The following is a 24,727-nucleotide window of genomic DNA, read 5'->3' as shown; positions in this document are numbered from 1 at the left end:
TGCAACTGTCATTAAAATTATTACAATTTTAATGTTTGTTTTAACAAAAATTGTTAATAAAAATTATTTTAATTACATTAAAAAAAGAATAATAGTTTTTTAATTACAAGATTAAATGTTTCAAGAAAAAAAGTCGAAATATTACGAGAATAAAGTCAAAATTACAAGAATAAAGTCGAAATATTACGAGAATAAAGTCGAAATGTTACGAGCATGAAGTTTAAATTTTACGAGAATTAAATCATAGCAATTAAAGTTATTATTTTGAGAATAAAGTCGAAATATTACAAGAATAAAGTCGAAATATTCAGAGGATAAAGTTAAAATATTATATACGAGAATTAAATCATAGCAATTAAAGTTATACGATTTTGATAATAGTCAAAATTACGTGAGTATCTAAATATTACAAGAATAAAGTCACAAAATTATGAGAATTAAATCACAGCAATTAAAGTTACATTTTGAGAATAAAGTCGAAATATTACGAGGATAAAGTCGAAATGTTACGAGAATGAAGTTTAAATATTACGAGAATTAAATCATAGCAATTAAAGTTACATTTTGAGAATAAAAAATAAATATTACGAGAATAAAGTCGAAATGTTATGAGAACAAAGCTGAAATATTACGAGAATTAAGTAAAATTATTACGAGAATAAAGTCAAAATATTATGAGAATTAAGTCAAAATATTATGAGAATTAAATCGTAGCAATTAAAGTTATATTTTGAGAATAAAATAGAAACAACAAGAATAAATTCGAAATACTATGAGAATAAAGTCAAAATATTAGGAGAATTAAGTCAAATATTATGAGAATTAAATCGTAGCAATTAAAGTTAATATTTAGAGAATAAAGTCGAAATGTTACGAGAATGAAGTTTAAATATTACGAGAATTAAATCATAGCAATTAAAGTTATACTATTTTGATAATAGTCAAAATTACGTGAATATCTAAATATTACAAGAATAAAGTCGAAATATTACGAGAATTAAATTGTAGCAACTAAAGTTATAATATTTTGAGAATAAAGTCAAAATATTTGGAGAAACAAGTGTAAATGTTCAGAGAATAAAGTTAAAATATTACAAGAATTAAATTGTAGCAATTAAAGTTAAAATATTACAAGAATAAAGTTGAAAAATTATGAGAATTAAATCATAGCAATTAAAGTTACATTTTGAAATAAAAAATAAATTACAAGAATAAAGTCAAAATATTACAACAAAGTCAAAATGTTATCAGAATGAAATACCAATTAAAGTTATAATATTTTGAGAATAAAGTCGAAATATTACAAGAATGAAGTCTAAATATTATGAGAATAAGGTTAAATTATTACAAGAATAAAGTCGAAAAATTATGAGAATTACATCATAGCAATTAAAGTTACATTTTGAGAATAAAAAATAAATTACAAGAATAAAGTCAAAATATTATCAGAATGAAATCATAGTAATTAAAGTTATAATATTTTGAGAATGAAATAGAAATTACGAGTATAAAGTCGAAATTACGAGAAAAAAGCTGAAATATTACGAGAATGAAGTAAAATTATTACGAGAATAAAGTCGAAATTACGAGAATAAAGTTGAAATATTACAAGAATTAAATCATAGCAATTAAAGTTATAATATTTTGAGAATGAAGTCGAAATTACGAGAATAAAGTCGAAATTATGAGAAAAAAGCTGAAATATTACGAGAATGAAGTAAAATTATTACGAGAATAAAGTCGAAATTACGAGAATAAAGTTGAAATATTACAAGAATTAAATCATAGCAATTAAAGTTATAATATTTTGAGAATGAAGTCGAAATTACGAGAATAAAGTCAAAATATTACGAGAAAAAAGCTGAAATATTACGAGAATGAAGTAAAATTATTACGAGAATAAAGTCGAAATTACAAGAATAAAGTCAAAATATCACGAGAATAAAGTCGAAAAATTATCAGAATTAAAACGTAGCAATTAAAGTTAATATTTTGAGAATAAAGTCGAAATGTTACGAGAATGAAGTTTAAATATTAAGAGAATTAAAACATAGCAATTAAAGTTATTATATTTTGATAATAGTCAAAATTACGTGAATATCTAAATATTACAAGAACAAAATCGAAATATTACGAGAATTAAATTGTAGCAACTAAAGTTATAATATTTTGAGAATAAAGTCTAAATATTTGGAGAATAAAGTCTAAATATTCAGAGAATAAATTTAAAATATTGCAAGAATTAAATTGTAGCAATTAAAGTTATAATATTTGAAGAATAAAGTCGAAATATTCAGAGAATAAAGTCTAAATATTCAGAGAATAAAGTTAAAATATCACAAGAATTAAATTGTAGCAATTAAAGTTATAATATTTGGAGAATAAAGTCTAAATATTATGAGAATAAGGTTAAATTATTACAAGAATAAAGTCGAAAAATTATGAGAATTACATCATAGCAATTAAAGTTACATTTTGAGAATAAAAAATAAATTACAAGAATAAAGTCAAAATATTATCAGAATGAAATCATAGTATTTAAAGTTATAATATTTTGAGAATGAAATAGAAATTACAAGAATAAAGTTGAAATATTACGAGAATTAAACCATAGCAATTAAAATTATAATATTTTGAGAATGAAGTCAAAATTACGAGAATAATATCTAAATATTGCGAGAATAAAGTCGAAATATTATGAGAATTAAATCGTAGCAATTAAAGTTATATTTTGAGAATAAAATAGAAACAACAAGAATAAATTCGAAATACTATGAGAATAAAGTCAAAATAATAGGAGAATTAAGTCAAAATATTATGAGAATTAAATCGTAGCAATTAAAGTTATAATATTTAGCGTTTCGACAATTCATTCTCGGAGCGTTTCAACGGCTTTATTCTCGTAGTATTTTGACTTTTTTCTCGTAATATTTAGATTTTATTCTCATAGTATTGCGGCTTTATTCTTGTAGTATTCCGACTTTATTCTTGTAGTATTCCGACTTTATTCTCGTAATATTTAGATTTTATTCTCATAGTATAGCGACTTTATTCTTGTAGTATTCCGACTTTATTCTCGTAATATTTAGATTTTATTCTCATAGTATTGCGACTTTATTCTTGTAGTATTCCGACTTTATTCTCGTAGTATTCCGACTTTATTCTTGTAGTATTCCGACTTTATTCTTGTAGTATTCCGACTTTATTCTCGTAGTATTTAGATTTTATTCTCATAGTATTCCGACTTTATTCTTGTAGTATTCCGACTTTATTCTCGTAATATTTAGATTTTATTCTCATAGTATTGCGACTTTATTCTTGTAGTATTGCGACTTTATTCTCGTAGTATTCCGACTTTATTCTCGTAGTATTCCGACTTTATTCTCGTAGTATTCCGACTTTATTCTCGTAGTATTCCGACTTTATTCTCGTAGTATTCCGACTTTATTCTCGTAATATTTAGATTTTATTCTCATAGTATTCCGACTTTATTCTTGTAGTATTCCGACTTTATTCTCGTAGTATTCCGACTTTATTCTCGTAGTATTCCGACTTTATTCTCGTAGTATTCCGACTTTATTCTCGTAGTATTCCGACTTTATTCTCGTAATATTTAGATTTTATTCTCGTAGTATTCCGACTTTATTCTCGTAATATTTAGATTTTATTCTCATAGTATTGCGACTTTATTCTTGTAGTATTCCGACTTTATTCTCGTAATATTTAGATTTTATTCTCATAGTATTGCGACTTTATTCTTGTAGTATTCCGACTTTATTCTCGTAATATTTAGATTTTATTCTCATAGTATTGCGACTTTATTCTCGTAGTATTCCGACTTTATTCTCGTAATATTTAGATTTTATTCTCATAGTATTGCGACTTTATTCTTGTAGTATTCCGACTTTATTCTCGTAGTATTTCGAGATTTTTTTTCTCCTTGGCACTAAAACGCCATCGTATAATAGCAATAATGTTAAATCTAAAAAAACCTTTTTCCGGAAAGTGACTGTGTGCTGCTGTACCTGTGGATGAATGGTTGATCAGACTGTCCTCTGTGAAGCTCAGATGCTCCTCCAGCATCTTCAGGCCATCAGTGCTGGTCAGGTCGATGAAGCAGCTGAGGAAATCCCAGTATTCGGCCCACGGGTGTCCCATCTCATGAGCCAGCTCTCTGTGGACACAGCCATGCAGGATTACTGGAGTAATGGAGTTTAATGTTATTAATTAAATGAAGGTCCTCACCTGCCGACTCTCTCTGCGCCGCGCTCTGAATCAGTCTTCAGGATGTGATGGAAGTATCCGGCTCGCTCCCGCGGCGGCGTCTTCCACAGTCTGTGAAACTCCTCGGCCTGAAAGGAAATCAGGACCTCAGTTTAACTGCTTTGTGAATCTGACTTTTGTTTTACTGTTTGTTATTTGCCAATCTGTGTTTAGTTTGAATGATGTATTTGTTTGACATTTCTGTATGTTCTCCCACCCCCTGTTTAGACTTTTTAGACTATTTGTTTAATGTTCTTTGTCTCTCTTATTAATAATAATGATGATTATTACTACTAATAAAATGAGTATTATTAATTTTAAAATTGTTATTGTAAAAAACTGTAATATAAAAATTAATAAAAAATTATTTTACTTTTAAAAACAATAACTTATGCAATAAGGACAATACTGTAATATCTAAAAATGTCACTAAATGTTACAAATAAAAATAATAACACAAAAATATTATTATTACAAATGATAATATTAATGTTAAAAAAGTTATTTAAATTATTATTATAACTTCTGTGCTACCAAAATTGTAATAAGATATAATTTTCACAATAAAATGTAAAAGAATAAAAACAATTGGCTAGTTTGCAATAATAATGACAATGCTGTAATATCTAAAAATATTACTAAATATTATAATATAAAAATAATACTAAAAAAATATTATAATATTAATCTTAAGTTATTATTAAAATTATTATTATAACTTCTGTGCTAACAAAGATTGTAATATAATATAACTTTAATAATAAAATGTATTTATTTTAATTAGTAAAATAATAATTTACTATGATTTTTCGTAATAATGACAAATTTTAAAACTATTTATTTAAAAATAAAACAACACAATTTTTACTACTACTACTACTACTACTACTACCACCAATAATAATACTAATATTGAAATAATAATTATATGGTTATTTATTTTAATATTTTTACTATTAAAATTATTATAATTTGTGTGCCAAAAGAAACTGTAATATAATAATTTTAATAATTTTTATTTTACTTTTAAAAACAATAACTCATGCAATACTAAGGACAATACTGTGATATTTAAAAACATCACTAAATGTTATAATATAAAAACAACAACACAAAATATTATTACAAATGATAATATTATTTAAAAACTGTTATTATAATTATTACTATTATTATTATTATTATTTTAACTTGTGCTACCAAAATTGTAATAAAATATAATTTTAACAATATTTTTTTACATTTAAAAAACAATTTGCTAGTTTGTAATAATAATGACAATACTATGATATCTAAAAATATGACTAAATATAATATAAAATGAATACTAAAAATATTATCATTATTACCAATGATAATATTAAATTATTAAAAATTAAAAATATTAATTTTATTAGTTAAAAAAATATTACAATTATTAATATAACTTTTGTGCTAATAAATTTTATTTATGTAAATTGTTAAAATAATAATTTATTATGATTGTTTGTAATAATGACAACAATATTTAAAACAATTTATTTAAAAAATAATAACATTATATTTTTACTATTGAAAATAATAATAATGTTATTAATTTTAAAATTATTATTAAAATTATTATTATACTAACTTCTGTGCTAACAAAACTGTAATATAATATAATTTTAATAACAATAAATTATATTTATTTAAATTATAAAAATAATTATTATGATTGTTTGTAATAATGACAACAATAATGTAGTACCTAAAAATCCCTTTTTAATATTACTGTTACTACTACTACTACTACTAATAGTAATTAAAAAAATATTATAATAATATAATAAAATGTATTTTTTTTAAATGTTATAATACTTTAATAATTTTTATAAATATAATAATTCCATGCATGCTTGTTAATATTATTAATAATAATATTACAGTAATAACAAATAATATAATTAATGTTATTAATTTTAAAATGGTTTAAAACCATTATTATACTTTGTGCGCCAACAGAAATTGTAATCACTATAATTTTATTAGCATTATTTTAATTTATTTAAAACATAACATTATATTTTTAAATAAAAATAATAATTTAATAAAAATTTATTACATTTACTTTAAAATTCTTGTAATTAATAACGTCATTATTTTGATTGGCATTCATTTTTGCAATAAAAAATGAGATTCAAAGAGATATAAAGTACCTTTGATAAATTCAGAGGCCCAGCAAAAGCCTTGACGGTCATCATTGGGTTTTTGGGACTGTATATTATCTTTTTGGGACTGAATAACTGATCCCCGGACTCTGGTGAACTGGAACACCAGGGAACGCCGATGACTGGATGTAGTGTGTTATCTGCGGCCCTCAACAACGGCACATAAAATCTGTCTGCGACAAAAACACCAAAAACCCAGCAGTGAAACACATCCTACATCACTGCACTGACAAAACCAGAGCGACACGATGGAAACAGACCTTCCAGATACTCCATGATCTTCTGCTTCACCTCCTTACTCTTGTTTTTGCGCTCACAGATCATCTGCCAAATGAACACAGGCCGTTATTTTTACATGTGAGAGTGACACATGTTCAATATGATTGTAGTTTCTTACAGCGGAAGGTTTCTGGTCATATTTGTTCCTGCAGTGTTTGTCGATGCTGGGATGAGAACAGAGAACATCCACCACCTCCGGACAGCCGAACTTACACGCGAAGTGCAGCGGCGTCTCGTTGCTCTAGGAACAACATCACATCACATCAGATCTGTCAGTGTGACATATGTGCATGAAGTACTCACTGCTTCGGTGAGATATTAGTACTGTTAATAACTAGATTAAAAAATTTGTCAAGACAAACTTTAAGTTGGCTTGAAAAAACCAGGCCAAAAAATTTAAATTACTGTTTTAATTAAGTTTGACAGTTTTCAGTGTGAAATAGTTTGAAGTTTAAAGTAGTTTTAAAAGCTTAAAGTTTTAATAGATAGATAGCAAGTTACTAGCATGACTAGCATGTTGCTACCATGATTAGTAAGTTACTAGCATGTTATTAGCATGATTAGCAAGTTACTAGCATGACTAGCATGTTGCTACCATGATTAGTAAGTTACTAGCATGTTGTTAGCATGAATAGCATGTGGCTGCCATGATTAGTAAGTTACTAGCATGTTGTTAGCATGATTAGCAAGTTACTAGCATGAATAGCATGTTGCTACCATGATTAGTAAGTTACTAGCATGTTGTTAACATGATTAGCATGTGGCTGCCATGATTAGTAAGTTACTAGCATGTTGTTAGCATGATTAGCAAGTTACTAGCATTAAATAGCATGTTGCTACCATGATTAGTAAGTTACTAGCATGTTGTTAGCATGATTAGCATGTGGCTGCCATGATTAGTAAGTTACTAGCATGTTGTTAGCATGATTAGCAAGTTACTAGCATGAATAGCATGTTGCTACCATGATTAGTAAGTTACTAGCATGTTGTTAGCATGATTAGCATGTGGCTGCCATGATTAGTAAGTTACTAGCATGTTGTTAGCATGATTAGCAAGTTACTAGCATGACTAGCATGTTGCTACCATGATTAGTAAGTTACTAGCATGTTGTTAGCATGATTAGCATGTGGCTGCCATGATTAGTAAGTTACTAGCATGTTGTTAGCATGATTAGCAAGTTACTAGCATGAATAGCATGTTGCTACCATGATTAGTAAGTTACTAGCATGTTGTTAGCATGATTAGCATGTGGCTGCCATGATTAGTAAGTTACTAGCATGTTGTTAGCATGATTAGCAAGTTACTAGCATGACTAGCATGTTGCTACCATGATTAGTAAGTTACTAGCATGTTGTTAGCATGATTAGCATGTGGCTGCCATGATTAGTAAGTTACTAGCATGTTGTTAGCATGATTAGCAAGTTACTAGCATAACTAGCATGTTGCTACCATGATTAGTAAGTTACTAGCATGTTGTTAGCATGATTAGCATGTGGCTGCCATGATTAGTAAGTTACTAGCATGTTGTTAGCATGATTAGCAAGTTACTAGCATGAATAGCATGTTGCTACCATGATTAGTAAGTTACTAGCATGTTGTTAGCATGATTAGCATGTGGCTGCCATGATTAGTAAGTTACTAGCATGTTGTTAGCATGATTAGCAAGTTACTAGCATGAATAGCATGTTGCTACCATGATTAGTAAGTTACTAGCATGTTGTTAGCATGATTAGCATGTGGCTGCCATGATTAGTAAGTTACTAGCATGTTGTTAGCATGATTAGCAAGTTACTAGCATGAATAGCATGTTGCTACCATGATTAGTAAGTTACTAGCATGTTGTTAGCATGATTAGCATGTGGCTGCCATGATTAGTAAGTTACTAGCATGTTGTTAGCATGATTAGCAAGTTACTAGCATGACTAGCATGTTGCTACCATGATTAGTAAGTTACTAGCATGTTGTTAGCATGATTAGCATGTGGCTGCCATGATTAGTAAGTTACTAGCATGTTGTTAGCATGATTAGCAAGTTACTAGCATAACTAGCATGTTGCTACCATGATTAGTAAGTTACTAGCATGTTGTTAGCATGATTAGCATGTGGCTGCCATGATTAGTAAGTTACTAGCATGTTGTTAGCATGATTAACAAGTTACTAGCATTGCTAGCATGTTGCTACCATGATTAGTAAGTTACTAGCATGTTGTTAGCACGATTAGCATGTGGCTGCCATGATTAGTAAGTTACTAGCATGTTGTTAGCATGATTAGCAAGTTACTAGCATGAATAGCATGTTGCTACCATGATGAGTAAGTTACTAGCATGTTGTTAGCATGATTAGCATGTGGCTGCCATGATTAGTAAGTTACTAGCATGTTGTTAGCATGATTAGCAAGTTACTAGCATGAATAGCATGTTGCTGTCATGATTAGTAAGTTACTAGCATGTTGTTAGCATGATTAGCAAGTTACTAGCATGACTAGCATGTTGCTACCATGATTAGTAAGTTACTAGCATGTTGTTAGCATGATTAGCATGTTGCTGTCATGATTAGTAAGTTACTAGCATGTTGTTAGCATGATTAGCAAGTTACTAGCATGAATAGCATGTTGCTGTCATGATTAGTAAGTTACTAGCATGTTGTTAGCATGATTAGCAAATTACTAGCATGACTAGCATGTTGCTACCATGATTAGTAAGTTACTAGCATGTTGTTAGCATGATTAGCAAGTTACTAGCATGTTGCTGCCATGATTAGTAAGTTACTAGCATGTTGTTAGCATGATTAGCATGTTGCTGCCATGATTAGTAAGTTACTAGCATGTTGTTAGCATGATTAGCAAGTTACTAGCATGAATAGCATGTTGCTGTCATGATTAGTAAGTTACTAGCATGTTGTTAGCATGATTAGCAAGTTACTAGCATGACTAGCATGTTGCTACCATGATTAGTAAGTTACTAGCATGTTGTTAGCATGATTAGCATGTGGCTGCCATGATTAGTAAGTTACTAGCATGTTGTTAGCATGATTAGCAAGTTACTAGCATTGCTAGCATGTTGCTACCATGATTAGTAAGTTACTAGCATGTTGTTAGCATGATTAGCATGTGGCTGCCATGATTAGTAAGTTACTAGCATGTTGTTAGCATGATTAGCAAGTTACTAGCATGAATAGCATGTTGCTGTCATGATTAGTAAGTTACTAGCATGTTGTTAGCATGATTAGCAAGTTACTAGCATGACTAGCATTTTGCTACCATGATTAGTAAGTTACTAGCATGTTGTTAGCATGATTAGCAAGTTACTAGCATGTTGCTGCCATGATTAGTAAGTTACTAGCATGTTGTTAGCATGATTAGCATGTTGCTGCCATGATTAGTAAGTTACTAGCATGTTGTTAGCATGATTAGCAAGTTACTAGCATGAATAGCATGTTGCTGTCATGATTAGTAAGTTACTAGCATGTTGTTAGCATGATTAGCAAGTTACTAGCATGACTAGCATGTTGCTACCATGATTAGTAAGTTACTAGCATGTTGTTAGCATGATTAGCAAGTTACTAGCATGTTGCTGCCATGATTAGTAAGTTACTAGCATGTTGTTAGCATGATTAGCATGTTGCTGCCATGATTAGTAAGTTACTAGCATGTTGTTAGCATGATTAGCAAGTTACTAGCATGACTAGCATGTTGCTGCCATGATTAGTAAGTTACTAGCATGTTGTTAGCATGATTAGCAAGTTACTAGCATGACTAGCATGTTGCTACCATGATTAGTAAGTTACTAGCATGTTGTTAGCATGATTAGCAAGTTACTAGCATGACTAGCATGTTGCTGTCATGATTAGTAAGTTACTAGCATGTTGTTAGCATGATTAGCATGTTGCTGCCATGATTAGTAAGTTACTAGCATGTTGTTAGCATGCTTAGCAAGTTACTAGCATGAATAGCATGTTGCTGTAATGATTAGTAAGTTACTAGCATGTTGTTAGCATGATTAGCATGTTGCTGCCATGATTAGTAAGTTACTAGCATGTTGTTAGCATGATTAGTAAGTTACTAGCATGAATAGCATGTTGCTGTCATGATTAGTAAGTTACTAGCATGTTGTTAGCATGATTAGCAAGTTACTAGCATGAATAGCATGTTGCTGTCATGATTAGCAAGTTACTAGCATGTTGCTGCCATGATTAGTAAGTTACTAGCATGTTGTTAGCATGATTAGGAAGTTACTAGCATGACTAACATGTTGCTAACATGATTAGTAAGTAACTAGCATGTTGTTAGCATGATTAGCAAGTTACTAGCATAATTTAAATGAGTTTTATTATAATAAAAATATAGTTGATAGAAGGGAAGTTTGATTGAGTCTCAAGGGATTGTGGGAGTTTGGTCAGTGTGAGTTTGAATAGCGTTGATCATTTAAACATTCCCTCAATGTAAGTCTATGGGATTTTTCCCAGTTTTATTCGTCATTTTTAGGAAAACTGTGAGTCGGATCAGTCTGAAGATCTGGCCTGAGTTTGGAGTTTGGAGAGTTAAAGCTCCAGGAGGAGTTAGTCAGAAATCTTAGTCTCAGAAGAATAATAATATTAAGTTGAAAGCCAACTTAATCACTCACTGCTTCGGTAAGATATTAATTCTACTACTAATAATTACTCACAGCTTTGTCAGGAGTGTTGAGGTACAGGTCGACGATGTATCGTATTCGCTGCTGCAGCATGAGCTCCTGATCGTCAGGATACATGAGCCGCATGAACTCAGGGTCCTCCAGCGTCTCCAGCAGCAGACGAGCCATACCCGCCTGGTTCTCTTTGGCCGCTACATGCAAGACGTTATATCTGCAGCCCTCCTGAACCATGAGAAAATTATACTTGGTGTTAAAAGAACAGCTCAACCAAAAATTTAATTTGTACAAAAAAAAAAATGCTTGTAAAATCTTCCAAAAACAACATCGATAATAATCAGAAATGTTTATTGAGCAACAAATCAGTATATTAGAATGATTTCTGAAGAATCATGTGACGCTGAAGACTGGAGTAATGATGCTGAAAATTCAGCTTTGATCACAGAAATAAATTACACTTAAACAGACATTCACATAGAAAACAGCTGTTTTAAATTTAAAAAATATTTTACATTTTTTACTCCTTAATGAATTTTCTTTTTTTCTTTAGTTTTTTTTTACTTACAGACTGGAGTAATGATGCTGAAAATTCAGCTTCGATCACAGAAATAAATTACATTTGAACAGATATTCACATAGAAAACAGCTGTTTCACATTTAAAAAATATTTTAAAATTTTTACTCCTTGATGAATTTTCCTTTATTTATTTAGTGTTTTTTTTTACTTATAGACTGGAGTAATGATGCTGAAAATTCAGCTTTGATCACAGAAATAAATTACACTTAAACAGACATTCACATAGAAATCAGGTATTTAAAATTGTAAAAATATTTAACATTTTTTTACTCATTGATGAATTTTCCTTTTTTTATTTAGTTTTTTTTTTACTTATCACAAACTTTTGAATGATTGTGTTTTATCCATTGTTTTCATATCAGTATATTAGAATGATTTCTGAAGAATCATGTGACGCTGAAGACTGGAGTAACGATGTTGAAAATTCAGCTGCACATCACAGAAATAAATTACAGTTTTACAGATTTTCACATAGAAAACAGCTGTTTCACATTTAAAAAATATTTTAAAATTTTTACTCCTTGATGAATTTTCTTTTTTTCTTATTTAGTTTTTTTTTTTTACTTAAAGACTGGAGTAATGATGCTGAAAATTCAGCTTCGATCACAGAAATAAATTACATTTAAACAGATATTCACATAGAAAACAGCTGTTTCACATTTAAAAAATATTTTAAAATTTTTACTCCTTGATGAATTTTCCTTTATTTATTTAGTGGTTTTTTTTTTACTTACAGACTGGAGTAATGATGCTGAAAATTCAGCTTTGATCACAGAAATAAATTACACTTAAACAGACATTCACATAGAAAACAGGTATTTAAAATTGTAAGAATATTTAACATTTTTTTACTCATTGATGAATTTTCCTTTTTTTATTTAGTTTTTTTTTTACTTATCACAAACTTTTGAATGATTGTGTTTTATCCATTGTTTTCATATCAGTATATTAGAATGATTTCTGAAGAATCATGTGACGCTGAAGACTGGAGTAATGATGCTGAAAATTCAGCTGCACATCACAGAAATAAATTACAGTTTTACAGATTTTCACATAGAAAACAGCTGTTTCACATTTAAAAAATATTTTAAAATTTTTACTCCTTGATGAATTTTCTTTTTTTCTTATTTAGTTTTTTTTTTTTACTTAAAGACTGGAGTAATGATGCTGAAAATTCAGCTTCGATCACAGAAATAAATTACATTTAAACAGATATTCACATAGAAAACAGCTGTTTCACATTTAAAAAATATTTTAAAATTTTTACTCCTTGATGAATTTTCCTTTATTTATTTAGTGGTTTTTTTTTTACTTACAGACTGGAGTAATGATGCTGAAAATTCAGCTTTGATCACAGAAATAAATTACACTTAAACAGACATTCACATAGAAATCAGCTGTTTAAAATTGTAAGAATATTTAACATTTTTTTACTCGATGAATTTTCCTTTTTTTTTTAGTTTTTTTTCACTTATCACAAACTTTTGAATGATTGTGTTTTATCCATTGTTTTCATATCAGTATATTAGAATGATTTCTGAAGAATCATGTGACGCTGAAGACTGGAGTAACGATGCTGAAAATTCAGCTGCACATCACAGAAATAAATTACAGTTTTACAGATTTTCTCATAGAAAACATCTTTTTTGAATTCTAACATTATTTTACAATTTTTGCTGTATTACAGGTTTTGTACAGACACTGTAAAATTTCATTCCAGGACTTTCAAGGACTTTTGGGGCACCTGAGGCACTTGTACATTTTTTTCAGACCTATTCTAGCAGTTTGCATCAATTGTCATATATCAATATAAACATAAGAACAAATTTAAAATGACAATTTTCCTTTAGTTTTCTCTGAAAATTTGTGAAGTTCTAGAATTTTAGGAAAAATGCTAGCAACAACTGGGTGTTTTTTTTACTGTGTACTCAAACAAAAACTCCTGAAGTTTGGAATTTTTTCTTTGGAAATTTGTATTTAAGTGTTTTACATTTCCAAATAAAATTTTGTCTATAAATAGCATTCCCCAAGCAAGGTATAGCCATATGTTACAATATTATTATAGGCGCTTTTCAGTGAAAAACAGGCCTATTTAGTTTACTGACAATATAGACCTGTGCAAAAAATGTTTCAGGAGTAAAGTCATAGCAGAAACAGTGTTATATAATAGCAAAACAAAGTAAAAAAAAAAAAAAGTTTATTTTTCAGATAAATATATTCTTAAATCTGAGTATGAACAATAAACACCAACAGTGTAGGAAATAGTGAAAACAATTGCACTAATTGTCTTATATAAACAGTCCAAATTATTCACAATTAGCAATTTGCATATACTCCAGAATGTTATGAAGAGTGATCAGATGAATTGCATAGTCCTTCTTTGCCATGAAAATTAACTTAATCCCGGAAAAAACTTTCCACTGCATTGTTAAGAAGGCTTCAGGGCGTCCAAGAAAGTCCAGCAAGCGCCAGGATTGTCTCCTAAAGAGGATTGAGCTGCGGGATCGGAGTGCCACCAGTGCAGAGCTTGCTCAGGAATGGCAGCAGGCAGGTGTGAGCGCATCTGACGCACAGTGAGGACAAGACTTTTGGAAGATGGCCTGGTGTCAAGAAGGGCAGCAAAGAAGCCACTTCTCTCCAAAAAAAAACATCAGGGACAGATTGATCTTCTGCAAAAAGTATGGCGAATGGACTGCTGAGGACTGGGGCAAAGTCATATTCTCCGATGAAGCCTCTTTCCGATTGTTTGGGGCATCTGGAAAAAGGCTTGTCCGGAGAATGGACTACCATCAGTCCTGTGTCATGCCAACAGTAAAGCATCCTGAGACCATTCATGTGTGGGGTTGCTTCTCATCCAAGGGAGTGGGCTCACTCACAATTTTGCCCAAAAACACAGCCATGAATAAAGAATGGCACCAAAACACCCTCCAACAGCAACTTCTTCCAACAATCCAACAACAGTTTGGTGAAGAACAATGCATTTTCCAGCACGATGGAGCACCGTGTCATAAGGCAAAAGTGATAACTAAGTGGCTCAGGGACCAAAACGTTGACATTTTGGGTCCATGGCCTGGAAACTCCCCAGATCTTAATCCCATTGAGAACTTGTGGTCAATCCTCAAGAGGCGGGTGGACAAACAAAAACCCACTAATTCTGACAAACTCCAAGAAGTGATTATGAAAGAATGGGTTGCTATCAGTCAGGAAGTTGATTGAGAGCATGCCCAGTCCAATTGCAGAGGTCCTGAAAAAGAAGGGCCAACACTGCAAATACTGACTCTTTGCATAAATGTCATGCAATTGTCGATAAAAGCCTTTGAAACGAATGAAGTGCTTGTAATTATATTCCAGTACATCACAGAAACAACTGAAACAAAGATCTAAAAGCAGTTTAGCAGCAAACTTTGTGAAAACTAATATTTGTATCATTCTCAAAACTTTTGGCCACGACTGTACACACAAAATGAGAGATAAATATACAGAGGGCAACAGAAAAAAAAAAAATAGTACAAATAATCAACTGTATAAGAATTAGTTACATAATATAACAACCAAATAGATGGATCTGCTGGCTGTAGTCTGCATCCGAATCTATTTTACTGGGACATCGCCTAGTGACAACAAAACCTAAATTCCTGCTGTTTCATCCTTGTTTTAGGTTTGTGTTATGTCAAAGGGCTCTGTCCTGAGTATTTCTGTGCTTTTTCAAAGAATGCTGTCATGCAAATGTCTTATTTTGCATTTGTTTTCATGCACGCAAGATGCACTTTACTTTCACTTTGCGTTTGTTCAGATTTCCAAACTTAAAATACTGAAACCAGAAAACGGAAAATAGACAAAACTAAAAAAATAAATAAATAATTAAAACCAGGGGAAAAAATTAATCCATAAATAGTTAATGGGGGGGTAAAATCTAGGCAAAAATGGAATCTAAAACTATTTAAAAAAGCAAACAAACAAACTAAATCCAAAAAATAATAATAAAACGGGGGGAAAAAATATACTCCTGAAAAAAATAATCAAAAGAAAACAAAATAACTTTTTAATTAAAAGAAAATTAAAAAAACTCTGGAAAATAGAATCTGGAAAAAGCATACGGAGAGAAAAAAAATAGAATGGTTTTAAAAATAAATTTTACACTTTACTTTCACTCTGCGTTTGTTCAGATTTCCAAAGAAACTTGCTAATCGGTGGTACAAAAGACCAAAACCTATGTTTATTGGTTGAATAGATGCCAGTTTGAGCCAATCTGGGCACAGGGGTGGGACTAAGCATCAACATTCATTCCTGTTTGGCTCAGAGGACCCAAATGCATTGGTTTGATCTGACGAATCAGTGCTGAGAAAATGTGATGGAGCCTCTGAATATCCAAATGAGACAAATGTGATATGAATTTGTGCATTACAAGACTTTTACTTTTTACTTTTACTTTTTTTTTACTTTCTAAAGCATTCAAATTGGATTAGCGGTTCAAGAGTTATTAAACATTTAGGAACAATAGTTATTTGTAGCCGCGGGTTAATAATTCAAGCAGTTTTCAAGTATCTCTTCAGGAATGTTGCTGTTTTCAAGGGTTTTTCCAGACCTTAAAGTTCAAAAAGTCACATTCCAGTACTCGAACCCTGGTATTACTGATTAAAAAAACTGCCTTTGTGAGCGGAAGAGACAAACACTTTCAAAAACAAAAAAACACACCTGCACGATAGTAGGATTGTCACCAGATCCGATGAGATATCGTGGATTTCCCCAGACGAGTTCTCTGAAAGTCCCCTCGTCTCCTCTCTCCACGGTTTTGCGCAGTTTGGCCGTCAGGTCTTGTGTTCGAGGACTCTTAAAGTCATTGGCCTTCTCCAGATTCACTGCGTCTGAACTCAGCAGACACTCTGGACACACCATCCATCAATAACACATCATGCACTTCACATGGGGCATCTTAACAAGCTTCATGTCTAGACAACTACGATCTCAGTCATGAAGAAAACAAAGAGAATCGAAGAATCCAGTCATAAAATTTTAATTTACAGTGTAAATTTTGTATCAATCAATCAAATGCAGGTCTGCAGACTGAATCAGATGTGGACGAGTGTGTGAACATAAATGTGAATCTGTAGGCGACGTGATGCTCGTTGTGTCTCAATATGTGACCCTGGACCACAAAACCAGTCATAAGTCTCAATTTTTCAAAAATGCAATTAAAACAAATTTCAGTAGAATGTACAAATGTAGTAATAATAATAAGCTTTATGTTAAAGGAATATCACAATTATTTATTCATGTTTCAATTTTAACAGTAAACCATAAATACAGCAAACTTAAGTTCAAACAACACACAATTTATTTAAAGACTAAAGCATGCTACTGAAAACTGTAATAAATGATTAAATTATAAAAAAATTAATTATTAAAGTTAAACTAGACATGCTTTTTGTTATTGAAATTTAATTAAACCATTAAAAAACTGAATCCAGAAAAAGTACAACTAAAAACTGAAATCCAGAAAACAGGATTTTTAAAAAACTAAATAAAATAAATAAAAATAATAATATTTAAAAACTGTATAAATATTGTATAAGTTTCATGAGTTTTATTAATTAGACATGATTTGTGATCAGTTAAATTTAATTTAACCTTTTAAATGGAATGCAGAAAAAGTAGAACTTAAAATACTGAAACCAGAAAATGGAAAATAGACAAATCGAAGAGAAAAAAAAAAAATCTAATCCGTAAATAGTAAATGTTGGGGGGGGGGGGGGGGGTTGGGGGGCAAAATCTAGGCAAAAATGGAATCTAAAACTATTTAAAAAAGAAAACAAACAAACTAAATCCAAAAAATAATAAAAAAAAAGAACTTTAATTTAATTTAACTTTAATTAAAAGAAAATTAAAAAAACTCAATCCAAAAAAAGGAAAAATTAGGGAAAAATAGAATCTGGAAAAAGTATATGGAGAGAAAAAAAAATAGAATGGTTTTAAAAATTAAAACCAGAAAAGAATCAAAATAATCAATCAATCAATAAATATATACAACAGAAGCAATTGAATCAAGAAAAAAAAATACAAAAAAAGCATTCCAGAAAAGAAAAAAAAGAAAAAAGAAATAAATAATAAATAAATAGAATAAAATACAATAAATAAATACATACATACAACAGAAGAATGGAAACAAGAAAAAAATACAAATAAAGGATTCAAGAAAAATCAGAACCAGAAAAGAAAAAAATGAATGGTATGGAGACAAATTCAAATGGAAAACAAAAACTAAATTCAAGTAAAAAATGAAAAATAAATAAATAAATAAATAAATAAATAAATAAATAAATAAAAGGATTTGTTAGGATAGGACAATATTTGGCTGAGATACAAATATTAGAAAATCTGGAATCTAATGATACAAAACAATTTAAATATTGAGAAAATCACCGTTGAAGTTGTCCAAATGAAGTACTTAGCAATGCATATCACGAGTCAAAAATTAAGTTTTAATATATTTAAGGTAGCAAATTTCTCTACAGTGCGACCATTTCACTCGCATTTGCGACTAAAAATTACTACGTGCGACTATGAAAAAATATTTAGTCATTTTCCTTGACTATTACACAGGAATGGAAGTGTAGTTCCTAATCTTATCGGCTTAGAAAATCGCAGCTTTACATTTTCCGCCGGTCTTAGTACACGATATAACTACAGAAGAGTCAAGTTTTAAATAGGACAAATACCGAAACTCATTGGTCATTTTTGAACGCGATGCTATTGGTCTAATAGGATTCAATGATCTATGCTAAGCTATGCTAAAAGTGATATCGCCAGAACAGGAGAACGGCTGAATGGATTTCAAAACGGTAAAACTCAACTTATTAACTCGGGGGGAGTTGGAGAATGAGCCTATTTCCAAAAAAAGTGGAGTGTTCCTTTAATATCCTAATGATTTTTGCCATAAAAGAAAAACGTACAATTTTGAGCCATACAATGTATTGTTGGCTATTGCCACAAATAAACCCGTGCTACTTAAGACTGGTTTTCTGGTCACAGGACAGGGTCCTACATGTTTGTACGTGAGAGTTGGACTGACCTGCGCTGGTTTTCTCAGGAGAGGGTTTGTGTGGCGACACACGGACACCTTTAGCAAAGTTCTCAGCATCTTCTTTATTAGCGAAGGCTTTGAATCGACTGCCCTTTAGCTTCATCACGACCTTCAGCGCTTTCGTCTGATTGACGTAGACGTGCGGCGAACCTGAAACCATCACAAATCACTTCATCAGCACCGGACACAATAAAACACACTTTCAGAAACACAAAGAACTAGGGCTGCAAGGTATTGGGAAAATAAGCGATATGCGATATTGTTGTTGAATATCGCGATAACGATATTTCTTGCGATATAACATTTCCCTATAGAAATGCTTTTTTATTATTATTATTATTATTAGCTTTTTTTTAATCATTTATATATGTAATGATCATACTAAAATAAACAGGTAGATATTTGTCTGATTGAATTAAATTTAATTCTGGCTTAAAAAAAAAAAACTATGTCAAGGCAGTTGCAAACATTTAGACTTTTTTTTTAAAAATTAGAATTTTTTCAGTGACTTAAAACCTCGGCAGATATTCTGATTTCTGGTTTTCTGTTACCATACACCTGCAAACACAAACAACTTTTTATTTACATGTAACCATACACTTAAGAGCATTGTTTAAACAAAATATTTTGCTTGCCTGTTTTTTTTTTTTTTATAAAAATAAATATTAAACAAAATTTAATTTAAAAAAATATTATTAAACAAATTGGTATGTAGTGGAAATACTAAAAATACTAAAATATGAGTACATGAACAAGATGTTTATGTTTTCTATTATAGGTTCAGCCATTTAAATTACAGGCAACCACTGCATTTTTAAAAAATCTACAGTATAAGTAACAAAAAATAAACGACACAGTTCTTTCTTAGTCGTGTAGACAATAAATGCAGCCATAATCAAAGTAAGCTACTCTTTCAATATTCAAAATGCAAATAGAAAACGAATTTTCAAGCATGATACAGAGTTATAAACAACTACACAACTTATTATAGCCCACATACTAATAACAGCCTATTTATTTTATGTAGCCTTATTTGCACGCATTGGGGAGTCACTCTCTAAACGTGGGCTATTAAAAAATTGCTTTTGAATGCGCGTGTGTTTGACTTTTGGTTTCGTTTTAATGATCGCGCGAAACCTTCGGAGGCACAGAGTGCGCATTCTACAATACTCCAGTCTTCAGTGTCACATGATCCTTCAGAAATCATTTTAACATGCTAATTTGCTGTTCAAGAAACATTTTTATTATTGTTATTATCAATAAACCAATAGAGTAAATTTTTTCAGGATTTTTTTATGAATAGAAACAAAGATCAGCATTTATCTGAAATAAAAAGCTTTTGTAACATCATACAATATACCATTCAGAAGCTTGGAGTCAGTATCATTTATAGAGAAAATACTTTTATATAGCAAGGACGCTTTAAATTGATCAAAAGTGATGATAAAGACTTTTATAATGTTACAAATGATCTCTATTTCAGATACTGTTCTTCTGAACTTTATATACAACAAAGAAACCTGAAAAAAATTATACTCAGCTTTTTTCAACATGTTTTTGAGCACATATTATCCAAATATTATACCAAAATATTTATAATCAACCACCTAGACAGATTACATCTGAGGGGAAAAAGAAAAGATGTGATGTTCAGATCATGGTAACTACAGTAATTATCAAAGTGGGAAGTGATGCCGTCTGGGGGCGTTTGTCCAGGGGTGCTTTTACACCACAATGTTTGAGAAAAAAAGAAACATATTATGAAAATATAATTACATTTTCCTTAAAATGTTCTTCCTAACTTCAGGCCTTATTCTCGTATCATTTATAACTGTGACGTTCTGCAAAACAACAAGCTTTAAAACACTTTTTTCTTACTGGTGAAAACGAAATGGCTTCAAATCCAAGGCTTTTTGAACAGGAGGATTATTAAAAAATATATGCTAATATAAAATTAAATTAAGTAGCCTATAAAATTGCTAAATAGTTAAGTACTTTTTAACTTAAGTACACAAAAAATGTAGTACTTTTGTACTTTCACTCGAGAAAAAATTTAAAAAGGAGTACTTTTACTTTAACTGGAGTAATATTGTATTATACGTATCTGTCTACAAAGAACACAGACCTTCTTCAGCCGCTGGGTCGTCCGGCTGCGGACACACGCCGTAATAAACACTCGGACTCTCTGAGGACGACTCCGTCTCTGGGGTTTCCGCTTCGTGAGTCGCTTCCTCTTTGTTCTGCTCACTGATTGGCTGCTGGAGCTCCTCGGCAGGACGTGAGTTCCCAGAATGCACCGCGGCCTCGCCGCTGCCATCCGTCTGTGTTTCTAGAAGAGCTCGAGCCAGTCTCTTCTCAAAGATGCTCCTGGTGGTGGCCGTGATCGGGCCGCATTTGACTCCGGCGCCGCTGAGCTCGCCTCTCAGCTGATCTGCGCTCAGTGTCTGGAGTCTCTTCAGCACCGCCTCCATTACGCTCAACACTGGAGAACAATCACAAACACACTACTTTTTAGGATTAACGGTCAAATATATGAATATATAATAGTGCACTGATTTCTAACATTTAATTAAAAAGCTTTCAAGCAAATATGAGATGTTTGATTCACCTGGATAAAAGCGTCTGCTGAATGCATTATCATATATTTTATATATATTAAAAAAAAATTTTTTTTTTTTTTTGCTGTTGTTATTGCACAAGAATGTAAAACAAAAAATATTGTATATCATCATTACTTTATTTTAGCAATTCTGCAAAATTATATATACATATACATATATATACATATATATATATATATATATATATATATATACTTTTGCAGAATTGCTAAAATAAAGTAATGATGATATACAATATTTTTTTGCCAAAAATTTTATATATATATATATATATATATATATATATATAAAATTTTTGGCCAAAAATAAAGTAAAAATTGTAAAACAAAAAAAAGAGGTAGTTTTATTATTATTATCATTATTATTATTATCATCGTCATTTTATTTTAGCAATTTTATATATTTGAAATATATTTGTCTGTGATATTATGTATTTATATTTTGCAAAAATAGTTAAATATTTTGCAAAAGTTATATATAAAAGTTATTTAAATATAAATAAAAAATATTAATACGAAGCAAAAAATTCAAACAAAAAAATAAAAAATAAAATAGAGGTTTATTAATATTATTATCATCATCATCTCATATATATATATATATATATAAGTTGAAATCAAGCAAAAAATTGTTTCAAAAAAGAAAATAAACTTATATGTAACAGTTACATAAATATATACTGCATATATTGCATATATACACTAATTTATTAATTTAAATAAAATAAATAAATATTTATATTTTATTTTTTATTATTTTTTATATATATTTATATACATATATATTATACCTTATATATTTTTAAACTATTTGTTTTATTTATTTTTATTCTTTTTTGTAGCTATTTTTTTTCTTGTAACTATTTTATTTAATTATTTTTCTATTTTTTTTCTAACTATTTTATTTTTATTATTTTTAACTTTTATTTATTTTATTTTTTTTATTATTTTTTTATATATTTTTTGTAACCAATTTTTTATAATTATTTTTTGTAACAATTTTGTAATAATTAATATTATTATCATCATCATTTTATATTAGCATTTTTGCATATATACACAAATGTATTAATTTACATTTTGTTTAATTACATTAAAAAAAATATGTAAAACATTTAACTTGTATCTCTTCAGCTCTAAATGAAGACTGATTTTTCCCCTTCTTATTAAAAGGTTTTAGCGCCTCTATTAAACACTATACAATAAAACAAACAGGTCAACACACTTTTACTATGAATAAACTCCTTAATTGATTATGAATATATATTTATTAATAAATAAATTATTATAAATACATTTCTATTTTTTATAAATATTTACATAACAAAAGTAAATATAATTACACTAATATTACATAATATGTATTATATAAATAATCAACATGTACTATATATATAAATATTTTTTATATAAATATTTACATAAAAAGTAAATATAATTACACTAATATTACATAATATTTATTATATAATCAACATGTATTATATTTATAAATATATTTCTATTTTTATATTTACATAAAAAAGTAAATATAGTTACACTAATATTACATAATATTTATTATATAAATAATTAACATATATATATATTATAAATATTTATATAACAAAAGTAAATATAATTACACTAATATTACATAATATTTATTATATAATCAACATGAATTATATATATAAATATATTTCTATTTTTATAAATATTTGCATAAAAAGTAAATATAGTTACACTAATATTACATAATATTTATTATATAAATAATTAACATTATATATATATATTATAAATATTTATATAACAAAAGTAAATATAATTACACTAATATTACATAATATTTATTATATAATCAACATGAATTATATATATAAATATATTTCTATTTTTATAAATATTTGCATAAAAAGTAAATATAGTTACACTAATATTACATAATATTTATTATATAAATAATTAACATTATATATATATATATATATATATATATATATATATATATATTATAAATATTTATATAACAAAAGTAAATATAATTACACTAATATTACATAATATTTATTATATAAATAATTAACATGTATTATATATATATATATATATATATATATATATATATATATATATATAGAGCTTATATACAGCTTAAAAATTCCTTTGAAACTATATACATTAAAAACGATGATTATTAATTGTTCTTTATTGTTATTAAGAATAAAGAACCCCAAAAATATACCTCACGTCAATTATGCTGCAGTATATACTGAAGTAAAGTGTTAACTAGTCAACATACTCGTTTTTCGACACGATTTCTGAACTTGAACTGAAATGACGGAGTGTTAATAATGTGTCCAGCATATAAACTGAATCTCTGACTAAAAGCTGAAACTTCTATTAATAATCGACTGAACTTCTGTTCATTCTGTTGCTGTGAGTCACTGAACCAGTTTAATATGGAGGATGATGATGAAAGACTGTCGCGAATATTTTAATCAAACAAACAGGCCTGAACACGCTTTACACCGCTGGATTTCAACTTAGATATATGTAATAAACAATAATCTACAAGACAAAACTCTTACCAGTCGGTTGTCAAAGCAGTAAAGTCTGATAGTGATCCAGAAGTCGAACACTTGAACACATTTACTGTAGAAACGCGTCACTGTCGAGTCCAAACGCGTCCACAGAACGAAACAAAGACAAGGAGATGATCACAAACCCTTCCGAACCTCAAATTGAACGCTAATGGAAACATATCTAACGTACACTAAATACAGTCAATCTTGTTTTATTTTTACAAACAGAAGAGAAGAGACACGCTGCTGAGGGAGGAGTGTGCGCGCCTCACTGCGCATGTGCCGGCGCGATCCAGCAGAGGGCGCCACCGCACAGACACTCACTGAGCACCGCCGGTTTTAGCACAGAACCGCATGCAATGGTCACATTGACCATATTATTTTTTTATTATTATTATTATTATTGTAATTATTATTTTTTTTAATTATTATTTTTTGTAACATTTTTATTTTATTTTTTTAAACCATTTTATTTTATTTTTTTGTAACCATTTTATTTTATTTTTTATTATAATTTTTTTG

General features: G+C 29.3%; 1 protein-coding gene across 1 annotated transcript in view; it reads right to left on the bottom strand.

Moving 5' to 3' along the window:
• The window catches only part of LOC141299565 (ankyrin repeat and LEM domain-containing protein 2-like), a 28,200-nt gene extending 3,854 nt beyond the window's left edge, over positions 1 to 24,346 (bottom strand). The window contains exons 1-10 of the mRNA XM_073829934.1: positions 24,212 to 24,346; positions 21,144 to 21,500; positions 19,007 to 19,168; positions 16,633 to 16,820; positions 11,397 to 11,585; positions 6,850 to 6,972; positions 6,713 to 6,776; positions 6,441 to 6,625; positions 4,246 to 4,352; positions 4,026 to 4,174 (exon numbers count right to left, since the gene is read on the bottom strand). Coding sequence (XP_073686035.1) covers positions 4,026 to 4,174; positions 4,246 to 4,352; positions 6,441 to 6,625; positions 6,713 to 6,776; positions 6,850 to 6,972; positions 11,397 to 11,585; positions 16,633 to 16,820; positions 19,007 to 19,168; positions 21,144 to 21,489 — 1,513 coding nt within the window. The 5' untranslated portion in view covers positions 21,490 to 21,500; positions 24,212 to 24,346. The remainder of the gene's footprint in view (positions 1 to 4,025; positions 4,175 to 4,245; positions 4,353 to 6,440; positions 6,626 to 6,712; positions 6,777 to 6,849; positions 6,973 to 11,396; positions 11,586 to 16,632; positions 16,821 to 19,006; positions 19,169 to 21,143; positions 21,501 to 24,211) is intronic.
• Positions 24,347 to 24,727: the final 381 nt, after the last annotated feature.

This window comes from Garra rufa, chromosome 23 (assembly GCF_049309525.1).
Source record: "Garra rufa chromosome 23, GarRuf1.0, whole genome shotgun sequence".
NCBI lineage: Eukaryota > Metazoa > Chordata > Actinopteri > Cypriniformes > Cyprinidae > Garra > Garra rufa.
Note: the sequence above shows the minus strand (reverse complement) of the source record. Positions and strands in the feature narration are given on the sequence as shown.